Genomic DNA, 18,432 nt, shown 5'->3' on the forward strand with positions numbered 1-18,432 from the left:
GCGCAGGAAAAATGTATCATGAGTCAAGCATAACCTTAGACCATATAAGCTAGTGGCTTAAATGGTCTAAGATCATAACCATGAACATACATGTATGTTCATGACCATGACAATCATGACACCAAATTTAAATCGTAACTGTTACGCGGGAAGACGGTGCGAGTAATACCAACATTCACTGGTTTTTTGGACAAATTATTTATTTCAGCATAGTGAAATTCTTCTGAGTATTCCGTGGCTGTAAATCATTGTAAATATTCAAACATTTTTTAAGGGAAAATAAAGCACATCAATACGAGTTTAGAACCAAACTTCGATTTTTAGGAAAGGCAAACTTTTAAAGGTTGGCAGCACTGTTTGCCAGCAAATGTGTGACAATTTTGTGCTGGCCGTTGTGCCTATGCGAGCCCAACGCAATTGCATAAGTCCCATGCCGACTTATCCCAATAAAATCAGGGTTATCACCGGGTCGTGTCCGTCTATGAGTTCGAGGCTGTTGAGCTGTTGAAATCATAGATTTAAGCAGCTTGTCAATATGGGAGACATTATCAAGTAAGTTTTACCCTCATATATTTGATATTTTACCGGTAATTACTCAGTTCTTTCAATTTAATGCCTCATAAAACTGATGTTTTGATTTGGAAATGCTTCCATGCGGTCATTTACAATTTAAATTTTGAACTGCAGTATTTCGATAAAATTCCCTTATGTACCTTTTAAGCTCATGATTCTGAAGAAATCAGTTGCGCGTGCTGTCTTTTAACGTTGAAATCAGTGCCGTACCACTTTTTGTTATGCCGTTCCTTAACTTGTATTAAAATCCACTTTAAACACTCAAGGTACTTCTGGAAATCTAAACTTTAAGTCAATTTAAGGAACTTTTGGTTGTGATGACTAGTGGTCGCAGTGAGGTTGTTGGGTCGTTGGAGGATTAATTTGGATATCCATTAATCTTAGACTTCTCTATTAACAAGTTTTGCATGGAATAATAATTGACAGATTTATGTTTTAGGTGTTCTATGTTGTTACTCATCGATTTAGGTGTTCTTGGATCACCTGCGGTTGTTAATATTTTCGAATGTGTTATCTTCGTAGTCGCAACTTGTAGTGTCGGCAAGGAAAGCACTCTGACTAGTGTCCTTGTTTTTCTCGTGTTTATCATTAATTATCATTTAATTACCTGTCGGAGGAGAATTATTACTTTTCTTATACGAGGCATTAGAGGATAAATTTCCGCATTAAGAATTTAACAATATGAAGTATAAATGTGTGGACCGTCTTGGTATTCAAAACACATTACAAATGCGAATTTCATTTTGCAGATTACTATGAAGGTCCTAAAGAGGTAAAGTTGAATTCAGCACCTAATCATGGTTGGCCCTTCGTATCGTATTGCCTTTTCAACTTAATTTTTACATTGATTTTGATTTTCCTACAACACTTTAACATTTACTAGAGCAACATAGAAAATGCTTATATTTCTTATTTATTTATGTCGGCAGTAGACGGTGGGTACCCATTTATTTTATCCTTGATTTGTGTATTTTTTATGTTGGAAAATACAGTATATTCTTCATTCCGATACATGCGATAGGAAACCTGCCTAATTAACTTTATTTTCTGATTATTATGATAACAAAAAACTTCCTAATCATATGGCTTGTATTCTGCTATATTTTTACTCGATATTTGAAATGCTAATTTTACCCCAAGATACTCATTTTAATACATACTGCTATTGTTGAAATAATATTTTTTTATAATGTCAGGTTGTTGCATAATGTGTTCTATTTTGAATGAATAGTCACTCTGCAACTGCCAGATGGTGCGGCCCTTTTTTGATTTGGAAGAGGAGCCAAGAATCTAAATGTGAATAGTTAAATTGTGTGAAGGCTATAGTGAATGAATGTTTTTGATTTTGCCCATTAGATATGATTGATATACAAAATACCTTTGTGGTCAGTTGACTTTACACCTGTTGGATGTTAATATCTCGCCATAAGTTCTGTAATGTTGTCATCCTTTTTTTTAATGATATTTGAAGTGGATATTAAATAATGATAAAATCTGATTGTAATAATATTGTTATTATTCACTTCTGTGCGAATTATTTAGAGAATATGTACATTCATGCATTTTTGTTTCAGAAGTCATTTTTTTCATTTCATTTTATTTCTAAACAGTTTTCCCTTAGTATATCACTCTAGTTACTTGCTATTGGTATAGCATTGTTTATTACTATGCATTGCATATATTTAGGAAATGTCAAACTGAGAAATAATTGATTGCACATGTAATGAGAGTCAGCAAATTTATTTGTATAGAATAATGTTGTGAAAGTGCGGTGGATGGAGCACTTGACTGCAAATGCGAATTCCTTTTTTCCCTAGAACCATAAATGCCAATCGTAATTTCGTTAGAGCATTTCCTTTTTATGTGCAAATGGCTGGTGTCCTAACACCCCGTACCACACGTCTTTTAGGTGGCTTGTGGGGTAGTATGTAGATGTAGACTGATAATCAAAGGGTCCTAGGTTCAAATCCTGGAAGAAGTCTTCGGTCACCCAAAATAAATCCTTACAGTGCCCTGTATCCCTACCCTGACCACGTGAAATTCACATCTCTCCTGCTTGGTTAAAGTGACCTATATCCTCACAAATCCAAACTAACCTTGAACATTTTGTGTGACATGTTGTCTACTGCTCTGCTTTACTTGTCAAGTGTGGTGAAGATTTACATGTTCGCATAATTAAGGTTCAATGATATAATGTAATTTGTCATATTTTCAGGGAAGGACAAATATTGGGGCTTGGCAACCCATTGCTTGACATGACTATTGCCGCAGATGAAGAGTTCCTTGCTAAATATGATCTGAAGCCTAATGATGCAATATTGGCAGAAGAGAAACACATTCCTCTCTATCAAGAAATGGTGGACAAATATGAAGTTGACTACTCTGCTGGTGGAGCGACACTCAATGCCCTCGAGGTGGCACAAGTAAGATTATTTAGCTCAATTTTTCCACCAAAAGCAGGAGAATGTGGACTCTCCAAGAATTTTTGGTAAATTTTAGTTTTAATTCATATTTTTCTTGAATTTGTGCCATGTTTTTAATGCATAGGTTAATATCTCAACTAGTTTTTAGTGATAGTAAACTTGCAGGCTTTAATTTTTGTGCATATTTTTATATTGTGCTAATTTTTATTTTCATTCCAGATATTGCTAATACAGGTTAAAATTGAAATGCTTTTCTCTTTGCTTAAAAGGCAACTGTGGAGTGTAATTGGCTATTATGTTATATGTAATTGAGTTGCATAGAATTATAACAGTTTGAGTCCTTTTTTATTGCTTTAATCAGCATGCAATAATTTTATTGCTTTCAAGCTATAGATTAGATAAAACTTTTGTTACTGATGGGCACATTCAGGAGAGTTTGCACTCAGAGTACTACCACAATGGCTGTGGAATTTCCCCATGAATGTGCCCGCTGTTTAGCGGCTCAGAGTGAGCGCTCAGTCATTTCTCTGTGTGGTCTTTTTGGCCTCTACTCGCTTGAGCACTCGTTGCTGATTGACCAGAGCTCAAATGTTAGTCCTTGGTGACCAGAGGGTGTGTTGCTAGATGACTCAAAAGCCCCTGCATAGTGCCATCTCGGATTTCACTCAGGGAGGCTAACAGTATGCAATCCTCTCCTTTGGTCAGTAACAGCACTGAGCGTTGACTCCCCCTGCGTGTGCCCAATGAGAGAGTGGGTATTTAGCCATTTGTTATTGTAAATTTTAATTCTTTCACTTAAAAACCTATTTCTTCTTTTATTGAAGGTGGGTAGTTCCCAATGGATTTTGCTAGATAATAGTATTTGTCCTATGAGGATCTTAGTTAGTGGTAGTGCAGTATAGATGAATCTATTTTGGAAGCACTAACTTCTTTTGTTTTGATGCTTGGTATTAATTTCTCATGTAACATGTTGGTGGATAAAGAATCTTAGTGATATCAATAATCACTCTGTGATATTATGCATTTGAACCCATTCTCTGCCAAGGTAGGTGGCATTCACATTGGGGTCAACTTTTAAGTCAGCTCTCTTATTATTTTCATCTTATTGTTACCTATTGAGAAATGGGTTCAAGCATTTTGCCATTGGGGGCATGATATAGTAGTGTCTTAAGGATGATGAAAAGTTGTCCAAGCATTGAAATTTTAACAATTTTCATACTAAGCCACTCCACGTTATAGTTGGTATTTTTGGTGAATGGAACTACAAATTTTCTGTGAATCCCAGTGAAATGCTTACTAAGGGTGTTCTATAGATGAATGGTGCTTATTAACATTTACTATCTTGGAAATGCTGTGTAATGTTCTTGTCATTTGTTTCTTCTGATGGAAGATCGTCTTACTCATGTTTATATTTCAAATGGATTTTGGGAAAACAAGTATTATTGTGTGTTCCACATTTAGTCGACAGTACAGGCCTTATGGAGAACAGCGTAGCCAAACTGCCTCTCCTCTGGCACGCATCCTGTTAACTTATGCAAACACTCATAACAGAGTGACAAAATGGTTTAGTTCAAACAAAGAATTTGAGATTGCACGAAAAGCGACGGAAAATAAAGGAATTTTTAAGTGAAAAGGGCAATTCCTTGCTGGAATACACGTTGAAACATCTTTTGTTATGGTATTAGTGTACTAATTCATTATACACTAGATGAATAATGAAGTTAAAAATTGTAATGTAAAAATTGACGAGCGGAACGTTTATTTCCACTTCCACGGCACTCTGACGAATACAAATGAGTGATTTAAATTTATTTTTCGCTCCAAGTAAAGTTTACGGTGGACTTAAAAGTGGTCCTCATCTCCTACAGAAACCCAAACCCTCTTTTATTACCATATTGTTTGCTGTCTTAAGTAATTTCGTCACCTCTGATAAATGTAAAAACTATAGATTGGTCGAATAGCAGATTTCTCAAACTCGAATATCAAATGCGAATGGTAAATCATAGCTCGAATACTCTAATATCTCAATGTTCAAATACCTCGAATACTAGAATTGCACAAAGCATATTAAATGTCATTCATCTATTTCACTTGATGAATATATAAATAAATAGGGTTATACTAAATAGATTTTAAAAATCAACTTTTTATTTCAAATTTAATGAAATCATTTGCATCAATAACATCATTATAAACCATAATTAAAAACATCATTAAAACAAAGAATCATTGAAAACTAGAGATGGGTCAAATAGCAGGTTTCTCGAACTCGAATATCGAATTCGAATAGTAATTCATAGCTCAAATAATAGCGGGCCTGATATATAATTTTCCTACATCCATCGTTTGATGAAAATGAGAGGAAATATATGCAATGTGTCACTTAAGGCTAATAACCACGGGCATATAGTTTGAATCTTCCCCACAAGATGAAACTACCATAGGGAGATGCTCAATGCCGTGGGATAGTAACATAAGTGCATTTCCTGAGATCCACTATCCCCCTCCATTCAGCACTCACCTCCCCCCTCTAAGCTTTCCTTTTATCCAAAATCAAAGAAAAGATTCCAGCTCACGCATGGATCTATTTACCTACGACCTGATTTTACGATCTGAAGACCTTAGCTTGGAAAGAAACTATCAAGTTACATGAGAAAAAAGAAACCTCTTTTCATGCCTCCCCCTTTCTGGCCCGGTGACCTTTTTCAGCTTACCCGATTCAAAGTTCCCTGTTTCTGGAGGTCAACTACTGCGTGTGTCACCAATTAGCCCAAAAGGTGTCTAACAATGACTTTCGGCAATTCGTATTATACTCTTATTAGATTGAAATATTAGTGATGTGCACGTAATTCAAAAAAGAATTAGATCAAACACGGCATGTGTCTAAGTTTATTTAAGCATTTTAAGCAAGTAAATAATTGGAAAAATGCAATGGAGACTTAGATTTCTGCCTCCACCCTCGGTACACCCATGCCCCGCCTAGCGCAATGTCGATATAGTGCAAAATCATTACACAGGGAAACATCCCAACGCTGGGTAGCCTTATCAAATACCTTTAACGTTCTCTTGATAAAATGTGAACTTGCACTAAGTAAACATGAAATTGCTATAATTTTATGCAAATTTATAGTATTGCTTGCCTCAAATCTTCTTCTTTATTCATGCATTAATCAAAATCCATTGTTGTGCAATGGCCAAAAGCATTACTCGTCATGCAGTCCAGATAGCCGGCCTACCAAAGTCATTTATCTCGCCTCCTTAAAAGAATAGCATTAGTGAATTTAGATGATTAATTAAGTGTGGAGCTAGTGGAAATGAGATTTTTGAAAGCAATACTGTTTGAGACGTAATTTTTGCCATCATAGGTTATTGGGCGAATTGACTTAAACGTAGAGGGTCTACGCCTTAAGCCTTCAAGGCTATCGGTATTCACAGGGGAGAAATGGAGTGGTGCCTGAGTTCCGTATGAATACCATCAACACGTAGAAGGGTCCGCCAGAGAGTCTCAAACGCAATGGCTTCATTCCCTCCCAGCAGTCGTTGGCCCTCTGCGTCTCAGGAATACAGTGCAGCAGTTGCCCAGCAGTGGGTGATTTTGATAGAGCCATACGGAGTACAAACCGAGAGAACAATGACAAAAAATAGGAATGCAGGTAGAAAAATCAAGAAGCTATCACGAAAAATCATTTAACCTGGAAGAGAAATTTAAAGTGATCAATTGCTGTGAAAATGGAGAGCGTCAAAGCGATATAGTGCATTTATATGTTTAAACTAGAGGTGGGTCAAATAACAGATTTCTCTAACTCGAATATTAAATCATACCTCGAATATTCGAATATCTCAAATTTGGAATGCATCGAATGCTAGAATTGCGCAATGCATACTAAACGTTCATTTTTGGATTTTTCCCTCTGATCATTTTTGGTTCCCCATGTCGAACGATATCTGTTCACCACTCTTTTCCGCGAATTTGGTGTAGTTCGTCAACTTGCCTAAAATGGCACTGCATGCACTAAATGACTGGAGTCCTCTACATTGTTTCCAAGTCAACTACCAACGACGTGCGTGCGACAGTGTATGGCGCGAAAGTCAAAGTATTCGAGGTCATACTTTTACCATAATTATTCGAGACCTCAAATATTGAATACTTTCTAGTGTTTGAATATTCGCGGATACTATTCGCACATCTCTAGTTAAAAGGCAATGATTTTCCAGAATATTTCTGTGTTTATCAAGGCAGTTTTTTAGAGTCATTAGATGAACCTTATTGACCATTTATCTATGGAGAAGTAACCTAGTCATTTTTCAAAGCTGCCGCGGTTTTTACCTGTGTTATTTAAGTCTTCTAACAGTAGTTGGAGAAGAATATTTATTTTATTATCGCTTTTATACGTTGTACTGAGTACTTCAGTGCATGAAGTTTAGTGGATGCATATGACAAATGTTTTTAATGTTCTATCATATCCTCCTGAAAAGAATTTATGCCAAATATTCGCCGGTACAAAATCATATCCTACGTAATTTATGATCGTAACTGAATCATAATGAAATAACTAATTTAAAAGAACGTACATTCACCTGACGTTACGGAAGGAACTACAAATGTTAACCTACTAAGGTTATTTTGGAAACAGGCTATGACTGTAAATTTTTTTCTTGTCACTGAGCGATAGAGGGCGTTACAAATGGCAGTTAGGCGGGCTGCCGTTAAAATCTTGTTGGTGTTGGAAACAAATATCTTTTGCGAAGATAATAGTTACTATTCGCTACTAACCACAAAATTCTTGAAAAAAAATTTTGAAGATATTATTTGAATGCGTTTTCTAAATTGTACGGGAATTTCTTTAGCATCTTTAGCAAGATCATTGATATTCAACTTGAAAGAATGGGAAGTTTAGGGTCGTATGATTTTTCACACCTTAAAATCAACAAGAAAGAGCATTTTTTAAAAATTCCATCTTAAATAGCCACCAAAAACGTTAAACAAGGCTAAGAAAGACTGGAAAAGGGTGGTAGGAACAAAAAAAAAATGTTGCCACTTATTACAAATGTTTGAAATTATGAAACTCAATATTATGAAGTGCCCATTTTCTGGTCACACTGACTTTGTATAATCAAGAGTTTACTGTATTAACATTTCTGTTACGACAATGAGTATTGTCTGTTCAGGATACACATAGTTGTGGCTGTATCCTGGATAGTTGTATATTTCACAGTATGCATTGACAAAAGGCTCCTTTTCCGACCAAGAATTTTCCCTCACCGTGCAAGCCAAAGCAAGGAGCTCGGCCGAGCGGCACCATGATATTTTTTTTAGATCAAAACCATATAACTCCCTTCGGAATTGATGTAAGTTAATGATTTGTTCACTAAAAATAACTTGGCAGTTTTCTCCCAATTTAATACTCAGCATACAGAGAACTACGAAGTAAGAAATGTAAGCTATTAAGTGACTACTTTTTACCTGGCAGAAATCCAAATTTTCTTGTAGCAAAGGGTGTTACGTTGATATAACAACATTTTAACTTCAGTTAATGTAAAGTTGGTGATAACCTTCAAAGAGAAAAGAGTATGAAAAATTTTTGTGTAGAAGATTCAATCCAATGTAAGTAACGGTCAGGCGATAATTACGAGAACAAGATAAAGTAAAAAAAACACACATTTGAAACGGAAATTTATGAAAATGTATTTTACAGCCTTTGCTGCAATTTTTATCAAATAAACTTTAGGCACCAATGAATGCAGCATCTCTTTCTACATTAGAATACATCATTAAACAGTGCATATCACAATAATAATTTTCATGCTGCTATGGACAACACTGCTCTTTGGGCCTTATGGAGATTAACATGGCAAATGAATCTCTATAAGAGCCCCTACTGTCAACTGAATGTGGAACGCACTCTATACAAAATGGCTAATTTTTTACTAGTGGTGATTCATGCATGCTGAATATGATTTGAGTACTAATTACTAGTATTTAATGTGGCTGATATATTATCAGATTTCTCTTATACATACAGATACCCTTTATGTAGTATATTTGTATACCTTGTATTCTCATTTTCTAGTGATGGCTAAGCCTAAGCTATCTAGTGTTCAAAGTCATCGTTGGCAAGTGGAATTGTGTGTACTGATTCCAAATTTATGCATTCACGTACAGGCAGTAGGGTTGTGGTCTTAATCTCTAGTAGCATATCCCTGCTTGTTAATCCATTTTCCCTGTAAGTTTCAACTCGGGTGCTCTGCATTCCATTATTTTGTAGCCAGCCACATCTGATCACATCGGAGGGCTAGTTTCATTTTGAAGGCATTAATTAATATTCAGCTATAATATCTGATACAATCAAAAGTTCTCTTTGATTTCCTTTGCTTCGTGAAATTCTTTTTGAATGATTCAGTACCTTACGTGATCAGGCCTGAAAATTATTTTACAATGGGCCTTTTTGTGGGATGTTTTCTCTGAAATGGATATTATCTAGGCACATAAGTATGCTTCCAAACAAGCATTTTTCTCAGCAGTAAAATATATGAAGGCTGAAGTTGTTTTCATTTATACTGTATTCTGCAATCGTTCTCTGAGGAAATATTTTAGAACTACATGACATTAATTGTTGATCCTACTTTCATAATGCCAGCTTGATCCAATGCCTTGGACATCAGGAACACTGGGGATTCCTTTAAGTAACATCAGGCAAGTGGATTCAGTTAACAATACATTTTTTGCATTGTAGGCACTTGTTCTGCATGAAATCTGTGATTGATTTCCTTGATCTGTGTATATTGCTTGTATGATAAAGAGCTGAACATTTCTATTGAAGACTAGAATCCATTTCAGAGAATAAGTTAAGGCTCCATGCTGAAAATTTGCACTGAATGGCATTATAATGGTATGCAGCCTGAAGTAATTGCTTGTTCAGGGTATTATGTCTTTTTCCTCCATTGTCATTATGAAAGTCGCATGAATGGGCTCATTGAATTCACAGTTTGCATGTCTGTAGTGAAATTCACTGCTAAAAGTATGCTCTTTAACAATAGGAGGAAACCTTACATGCTGTAAGAAGAAATCTGTTGATTTTTTAAATCAATAGTGATAAAAAAAATGTTGTTTCCTCATGATGGTGGATCATGGATGGATCAGTATGGTCTTCCTGTGACATGATACATATTCTTAAGCTGTTAGCTACTGAGTACTCTCCCTGATCAAAATTTCCCTAACATTGTTTTGGATACCATTTCTTTTGTGAAATCCTGCCAAATGTAACCTATACCAAATGTTTATAAAATAATGCTCACGTCCAAGGGCACTCAAAAATTTTTCTGTGGGTTATAGCAAATGTTTCTTGCATGATAATGTAAGATTCTGTATATCACTGGTGTATAATGCATGGTTGTATGATATACGTTTGTCTGAAGTGGTTTTGAAATACTGATGTAACATGTGCATAGCTGCTTAATATTTTTCAGCTATTGATAATTAATGAGCTGTAAATCTCTGTGCTTCTAGATGAGATGGACTTCCTCATTGAGGGAGTTTTTACTCTACCCATCATTACTTTGTCTTTTAATTAAGTCCTGACAATTATGGTTTCAATGTGTAATAGAAGTTAATGCCTTTTAAGTTTAATTCAACCTCAACCTACTTGCCTTAGGGATGGTAATCATGAAAGCTATGTTTTTGTGAGTTTATTTTCCAGATGGGTTTCCCATATAGGTACTAGTGCCATTAAACTTTGATTCACTATAGTTTATTTTAGCCCATTAAATCGGCGTTGTCACCGTATGTAGTCTCAAGAAGATACAGCTAGCCGATAGTGGTGCTCCAAGTGGTTAGCTAGAATAACTATGCATATTATGCTATTTCTTCTTGATTTGCCCATTGATTTAGATAATGGATAGTCCTTTAGCAGATAATAGATTTTATTGTCATAGCGTGAAGGTGATGAATGATAAAAATGCATAGGAAACCATTCATTATAAGAAAACGCCAGGTTCAATTGAGGGATTGCAAACATTTGACCAATTTAGGTTTGAACTTTTTTATTTGTACAACATGTAGTACTAGAAGGAGGGAAATTTGATCAAAATTCACATCTCCGACAATATTTTTTACTGCATCATTTAAGAGAAATGTAAGTCTTCATGAATGCTGCACCTCATCCTGGGAAAAAAATCCTCCTCCAGAAATTCACTTTCCCTCGTACAATGGCCAGTCCGTCAAAGAATACATATATCATAGCGGTAACACTATAGTCTTCTGATGAGATCTGCCACAATATCGCTGCAAATAATACATCTGCCAGTAACGATTATGTTTGATTTTGTGTCCTTGGAAGAGTGGTTCGTTCCTGTGCAATGAGTTTGACAAGAAAATTTGTAATCAGACTCAACCATTCGCATTGAGTGAGTTAGCATTGTGATAATGCTGTGAGCTATCCATTGTGAACACCCAAGAGTGGAGGTTCAAACCTTTTGAACAGAAAGTACCTAAACTTCATTTCCAAGCTATGGTGAAATTGCATGGGAAATGAAAGTGCATTGCTCAATTAATTCAATTGCAATAATATTGAATTTGACTGTACTTAATATTATTTTTGAAACTTGCAAAATGCACTTATTCTTAAATTTTATTATGATTTTGTTAGAATTAGAACTGCACATGTAAGGAATAATCCAGCACCTTAGGAAATAAAATGGAAAAGTTGCTGCTTACTTTTGCTTCAATAATTTTGAGTGCTGAAAATGAATTCAATAATATCGCTTGTTTGTGTATGACATCCCAAGTGTATTTTTTTTAATTCATCATTTTGATTAGTGTTTTGAGGTAACAAGTTAATGTATTCAGGGAAAAATGATGTTAAGTAATTTTAAGGTTGAAAAGATGTCCCTGTGAATGGTTTTTATTATCTTCCTTCCTCTCCGTTCATACTTTACCCTTTCCCTACGAAGGCCGTGTTTCCACGGCTTTGCGGTCAAGCATGCCAAGTGGGTACCAAGCGCCATTAGGGTCCCTAAGCGCGAGAGGTCTGACCCTTTCTTATTGTCCGTGGGGATTATCTCGGCCCATTCCGGCACTTAATGTCCCAGTCAAGGAAGGTGCTCAAGGTATTTGTTTATAAGTTAGAATAACTAAAAACCTACATATTGCATTTATTGAAAATCAATGCCAAGAATTACATTCTGGATGTTCTGCTGATCGGTTCCAAATTATAAATGGAACTCTAGCGTTCATATTAACAGAGTTCATCATCACCTAGAGCAAATTTTGGAGACGCTAAGGTTAGATGTTTAATTGTTATTTTTAAACCTTGCTAGCAAATTTATAGGAGCGATATTGTTATGATTTACATCTAAAGATATACTTGACTCTGTTACACCTGTTGTCATTGCCGGTCCAAAGCCCGGATGCAAAAGAAGGATGGGAAATTTACTCTAGAAACAGTGCTTTGTATTTTTTCTTATTTCGTGCATAATATGAATTTATATTTATCTAAGTGAAATTGCTTTATAAATATAATTTAGCCATTTCAAACAACAAATTTGTTAGATTCAAGTAGTTTTATGAGAATTTTCTGGGAAAATATGTATTCTTGAAAAAAACTTAGGTTAGATTTACCTATCTGTGTAATTTTTTGCATTATTATTGTACAACTTTGTGTATTAATATATTTAGAATAAAGCTCATAATATGTTTATAAACACTTGTTGGAGGTAAAAATTTAGATGTGAACACATTTGTATAAATAAAAATTCATTTTTAGATTTTTCACCTTTTCTCATGATGTGAATAACACTATTAAGTAATAATGATACGAGAATAATATAGGGATTTATGGTTATGTAATTTGCAAATGATAGTTATTTGGTGGATTTGCTTGAATTTTCATTCCATACAACACTGGTGAAGAGGTGAATTGGATCTACCAGTAGACCAGGAAATACTCAGCCATTTTTGCTATTCCCTCTTATAATTACATCAGTTGAAATTTTGTGTGTGAACTTAGTATGGCATCAGTACTTAATTGCAGTAACAAAGAGCACTACATTTTAAAGCTAGTTGATCAGAATGGCCAAAACTTTGAATGGCATATTTTAATTCATCCTTCAGGGATTGAAAGTATTAAATTGATATTTCTCTTGATATAGATATTACATATGTACTAATGATTACAGTTCTGTTTTAAATGTAACTTTCAAATGTAGCCAAAATATATGATGGAAACATTAAATATTTGTCAAATGAACACATTAAAATATAGTGGGGTCCGTAAATTAGAGGTTCATTCTGACTCGAATCACTGATATCCTAAAGATGAAAGAGACCAAGTGAAATATGATTTGATGCTTTCCCGGCGAATATTATGGGTAAACTCTTCTCAGGATTCCCACCGGGTGAATTTATGCATAATGGCCAACATTACAAGCTCCAACTCTGGGCTCATCCTCAGGGCTGAATATTGTTTTACTTGTTAGAGGTTGCTAAGTCTCGTTGTTACTAGAGATAGGTTGGTTCCGGTACCCAGTTCTCGATACTGCCGGTTCTTGCCTGTGGAACCTGTATTGAGAACTGATTGCATAAAGTGGGCACTTTGGAACCGGCTTGGAACAGTGGCGAGGATTTGAATTTGGTACCCAAAGCCGAAATGGTCTGCAGCGTATTCAAGGCCAAAAAGTAAAATAAAAAGATAAAAAAATGCAAAACTTTCCCATCACATTACGTCCACGTTTTTTTCTTTTGAGAGTTGCTCCCTAACACGTGCATTTAAGGGTTCGTCAGTTTGTCGCTCTCGCAAACAATGTTACATTTTCGTAGCTGCAGCCGCTTTCAAACGAGCGGACTTTTCACATGCTGCCATCCACGACACGGTGCCGTTCATTCAACTTACCATAGGTCTCTATGTCAAACGAGTCGAATCAATCCATTGACGGCACGGTCCCCATTTCAATCCGGCCTGGTGATGCACCTTCTAAGGCGTGAAATACAGTCAATGCTACATTGAGGCCGCTTTCAGATGATTTGACTTTTTGCCAGCTGCCGTTCATGTGAAATTCGGGTGGTTCTCAGATGAGACAACTCTCTGCAATGCCGCGTGCCGTGAACGGCGGCCGGCGGAAATTCGTATCGTCTGAAAGTGGTCTTAAGATTGAATCATGTACATGTACAGTAATTCTTCGGCATACAAGCAAGATGTGATCTGAGAGATTATTCCGAAGTTGATAAACCTATGCAAGGCATCGAAAAGTGTGGTTATCCTGCAGAATGCAGCACTGCATTACAATTTTGCTCAGCTCACGGCCGCTCAGTTTATCCACAGTGTAGCTGTATCAGCGTGTTGAGCAGTTTATTGTTGAGGTTATAAGAACGGTGACTGTGAAGCATGCGAATAAGTTGTCAATTTAAGTAACAATTGAAGCAACATTGCAGAATACAGAATATATTTTGAACTGACTCACAAGTTACAACAAATTAACAGATGATGTGGTCAGGAGTTGGGGGAATTTCAGTATTGATCCTGAGCATGTTAACTGTGCTCCAAGGGCCATTTTCGGGCCTTCAAAATCAACATCAATCACTACTTTTTTTCTGTTAATGCCTGTTCAGTACTGCAGGCAATATTTCTTCCAAAAAATAATAAATAGGGTAAAAATATTGAATTTTTATAATCAAAACCTTGAGGAAGTACCAGTGACTGCTTGATGTAATGTGACAAATTGGTCGATCTTATATTCTTTAACAGAGCTTTCATGCTAATTTACATTTTTAGTGAAATTATTTTCATTCACTTCTTGTGGTTGTTCATTTAAATTTGCCATTAATTCAGATAATTTAGTTCATTCTTGGAACCGAGTATTGAGAACCGAAAACTAATGGGTGAGAACCGGACTGGTACCGAGAACCGAAAAAATTTAAGATTAATTGTTATCATTATCAAAACCATCCTTAATTGTTACAATAAATTTAGTTAGTTAAAATATTAAAAAAAAACTAAAAAGTATGATCCTAGTACTTTTATTGCACTTATATGCAACTTATGAAACAATCTACTTCCTTATGTGACCTTTTTTTGAAAAATTATGTTCTTTAACCGTAATAACGAGCAAATTTAGTCAACTGCATCATGATTGGCTAGCTCTGTGACGCTAGATGGCTCTAGTTACTGATTTACGTCTTCTCGGGTTTTCCCTCTTTTGTAGTATATCATGTAGAACAGGTTTCCAGGTATTGCTGATGGAGTACCCAGAATCTCTATTGAAGTTATTTTCCTCCAGCTTTATTTCTATAGCTTCCTTTGTGAGGCAATCCGAAAAACCTTTGGCATGGCAAATGTTAAAATGTTGGCCATTATCGATAAATTAACCCAGTGGAAATGCCCAGAAGAGTTCAGTCAAAGAGACCTAGTGTTTGCGAAGTCTCAATTTAAAAATTTCATAGGAAAAACAAAGGTTTTACCATTTCTTGGCAATGCTCTTTGCCATCCTAATTTTAAGTTAAAAAATATCAAATTATTTTTTCCCACGAAGCACTTGAAGTGTATGACAACCAATGGACTGAGGCATCAATGAACATTTCTAAGTCCGTAAGAGGCAGCTCATTTAAAAAAGCATGTTAACTAAAGTTGACGAGGGATATTCCACGCTTGGATGGGAAAGTTGATCATTGTTTTGATGCAATATTTTGAATTAAGGTAGAGTGATAAAGAACATAAAAAGTTTAAATATGAATTATTTGTTTAGTTAAATTGGGGTTCGGTAACATTGAATTATCACCAAAAGTGGAAGGAAAAATAGATTTGCCATTAGAAATATTATTAAGATGAAAGGTGATTGCCCTGTTAAACGATTTTCGTAATTAGAATGATGAGTACAATACTATCGACATGAAACCTTCGCTAATGTATAACAGGCACTAGATTTTTTCTGTCTAGCTTATCTAAACTTACATAAATTGGAAATGTAAGTTTTACATGTTGTAATTAATTGAAATTATTATTTTTGACATAAAATAGTCACAACAAAAGAATTCTAGCCAGATTACTAGTCTGATGCAACTTTTAAAATGAAGATATATGCAGGTGTAAAGTAATAAATCAAATAATAAGGACAAAATATGACCCATCGAAGGGCGTCGCCAGCGGTGAGTTGGGAGAACTATAATGACTCAGCCACTCAGCGAGAGGGAAGGGGGCTGCGAAAGCATGGGAGGGTAGGGACTCTGGTGGGGATGGAGTGTGTTCTCTGGGTGTTTGGGAACTTTACCTTCTTAGAAGCTATTCACTGGAGGGAATATGGAAGGGAGCAAGAAATGACCGTGTAAGATGATGAAATGTGAAGTCTTTTTTTCTCGGCAGAAACGTGCGATCTAAGTGATTTGTGCAGTTTGAGTTTTCAGTCTGTCTCATCTTGTTTGGGTCTAATACTAATAACACAAGCCTGAATTTTTACGGTTCTACAATCTATAACAAGTTTTGTAGATGGAGTACCATTTATTTTTGAATTTTTATTTGCCTAAATCCAAAAACTGTCTTATTTTCTACTAGATTGAGTCAGAATTTTTTTTTTAATTTGCCACCTGTCTTTTTCTTGAACTGTCATATATGGATGAAAATCGAAAATATAAGACGCACAATTATATGTGTACTAACGTGTAAGATTCAACTTATTGTGCACATGCCTACTTTTTCTAATTATTACATGTAATCCTTGCTACTTTCATCATCGGATATATCAGTGGCAGTTATATTAATACTATTCTGCTAATTAAAGCAAAATTATGCTGTTGGAGTGAAAACTTCTCATCGCTTTTTGGTGCGGTCAGAGATAGGAACTCATGATTCGTTGATAAATGGTTTTATAAAAGTAATGGAACAATGAGTAAAAAAGTTAAATTATATTGGAAATGCATCATATTTGGACTCATTCATTTTTATATTTGGTGCACATTCCTATTCTTGAAATCATACGGAGGTAAAACACAAATTACCGGAAGTTATTGGTTGTCACTGAAGAACACTACATATGTGACTCATGCTATCAGAGTGTTTCAAAAATTGGGGACCAGGAAGGTAGGTCGTCGGCTATAGAACTCCAGGCTCTATCCATTCCTACTTGCCATTTCACTTCCAATTTTAATTTTTCACGGGATAGTACTTCCATGCTTAACATGCTTGAAAATATCAAAAATACTCTCTTTGTGTTGGGACAAGATACAGTGTTTGGTGTCATTTTCTTTTGAATTATATGCATAATATGAATACATATTACAATATAATCAAGATACCTCATCATTTGCCGAAAGTCATGGTTAGACACATTCGGGCCAAAACGGTAACTCAATCTTTTTGGCCTCCAGTAACTGGGAGCTTTGAAGAAGGTTGGCTGAAAAAGGTCAGTTGACAAAAAAGGGGAGGGGCGAAACACGTTTCTATTGTTCTCATGTAACTTGATATTTTATTTAGAAGGATTTATGGTCTTCGTAACATGAAACCTGAGAAAGCAATTATTTGGGGTGCCAGAGGCTTTCTGGGGGGCTACGTAGGGGGAGTAAAACGTTAGAGGGGTCGACTGATGGGTGGGGGACAGTGGATTTTGGGAAATGTGGGACGTAGTTACTATTCTACGGTGCTGAGGTTCTCCCGATGGTAATTCCATCTCTTGGTCAAGATTCACACTATGTGCCCGTTGTGTTTAGCCTTAAAAAGTGCTGGCAAAAGCGCTGGATATGTGAGCATTTATTCTAATTTGTTGACTGTGGGCCATGAGGTTGACATGGAAGAAATTTCTAAATTAAGTATGTACTGTTGATGAAAGCCAGGACAAAGTTAGTGAAAGTGACGTCAGTGAGACTGACCCCAGAGCGGAGTAGATGCATGTATGTTGGTGTGTAGCATCTAATAGAAGTGTTAAAAATTATTTTGTATATCTGAAGGAAATGTTAATTCATAAGTAGACTTATGGATGTACTGCTTAATTTGAAAGAGAATGCATTTAGTACAGAAATAAACCAAAATCAATGATTTATCCACGCCTAAATGAACTGTCAAGTGGTAGGTTTGCATATTAAAATGTGTAAATGCGTTGAGTTTTTTTAAAATATACATGTTTGTAATTGCTTTACTTAATTTTATGATTTCCAATTTCTTTTTAATTATCCAGAAATGGTATTTGTAATAAAAGGGATTCTTTCAGCTGCTTGAAATAATTACAGCATAATAATTGAAATATAACATAAGTGTGAGATTATCAATGGGTCACCACCAACTTACAGGACACCTCTCACTTACAGGCATATTTTATAGGGCCGTTAATGTCTGTAAGTGAGAGGATTCACTGTTGTAAGTCATGAGAGCGATTTACCTACCGTGATGGCAGAGCTTGATATCTTGATGAGTCTGCCATGAACATTGTTTGTCTAATGAACCATCTTTTCTGATTAATA

The 18,432-nt window shown here is 35.6% G+C and overlaps 1 protein-coding gene across 1 annotated transcript in view; it reads left to right on the top strand.

The window, feature by feature from the left end:
* Positions 1 to 391: 391 nt before the first annotated feature.
* Positions 392 to 18,432, top strand: part of LOC124170749 (adenosine kinase 2) — a 41,639-nt gene continuing 23,598 nt past the window's right edge. Inside the window, exons 1-2 of the mRNA XM_046549676.1 lie at positions 392 to 552; positions 2,789 to 2,996. Of these exons, the coding sequence (XP_046405632.1) occupies positions 536 to 552; positions 2,789 to 2,996 (225 nt within the window). The 5' untranslated portion in view covers positions 392 to 535. The remainder of the gene's footprint in view (positions 553 to 2,788; positions 2,997 to 18,432) is intronic.

This window comes from Ischnura elegans, chromosome X (genome assembly GCF_921293095.1).
Source record: "Ischnura elegans chromosome X, ioIscEleg1.1, whole genome shotgun sequence".
Lineage (NCBI taxonomy): Eukaryota > Metazoa > Arthropoda > Insecta > Odonata > Coenagrionidae > Ischnura > Ischnura elegans.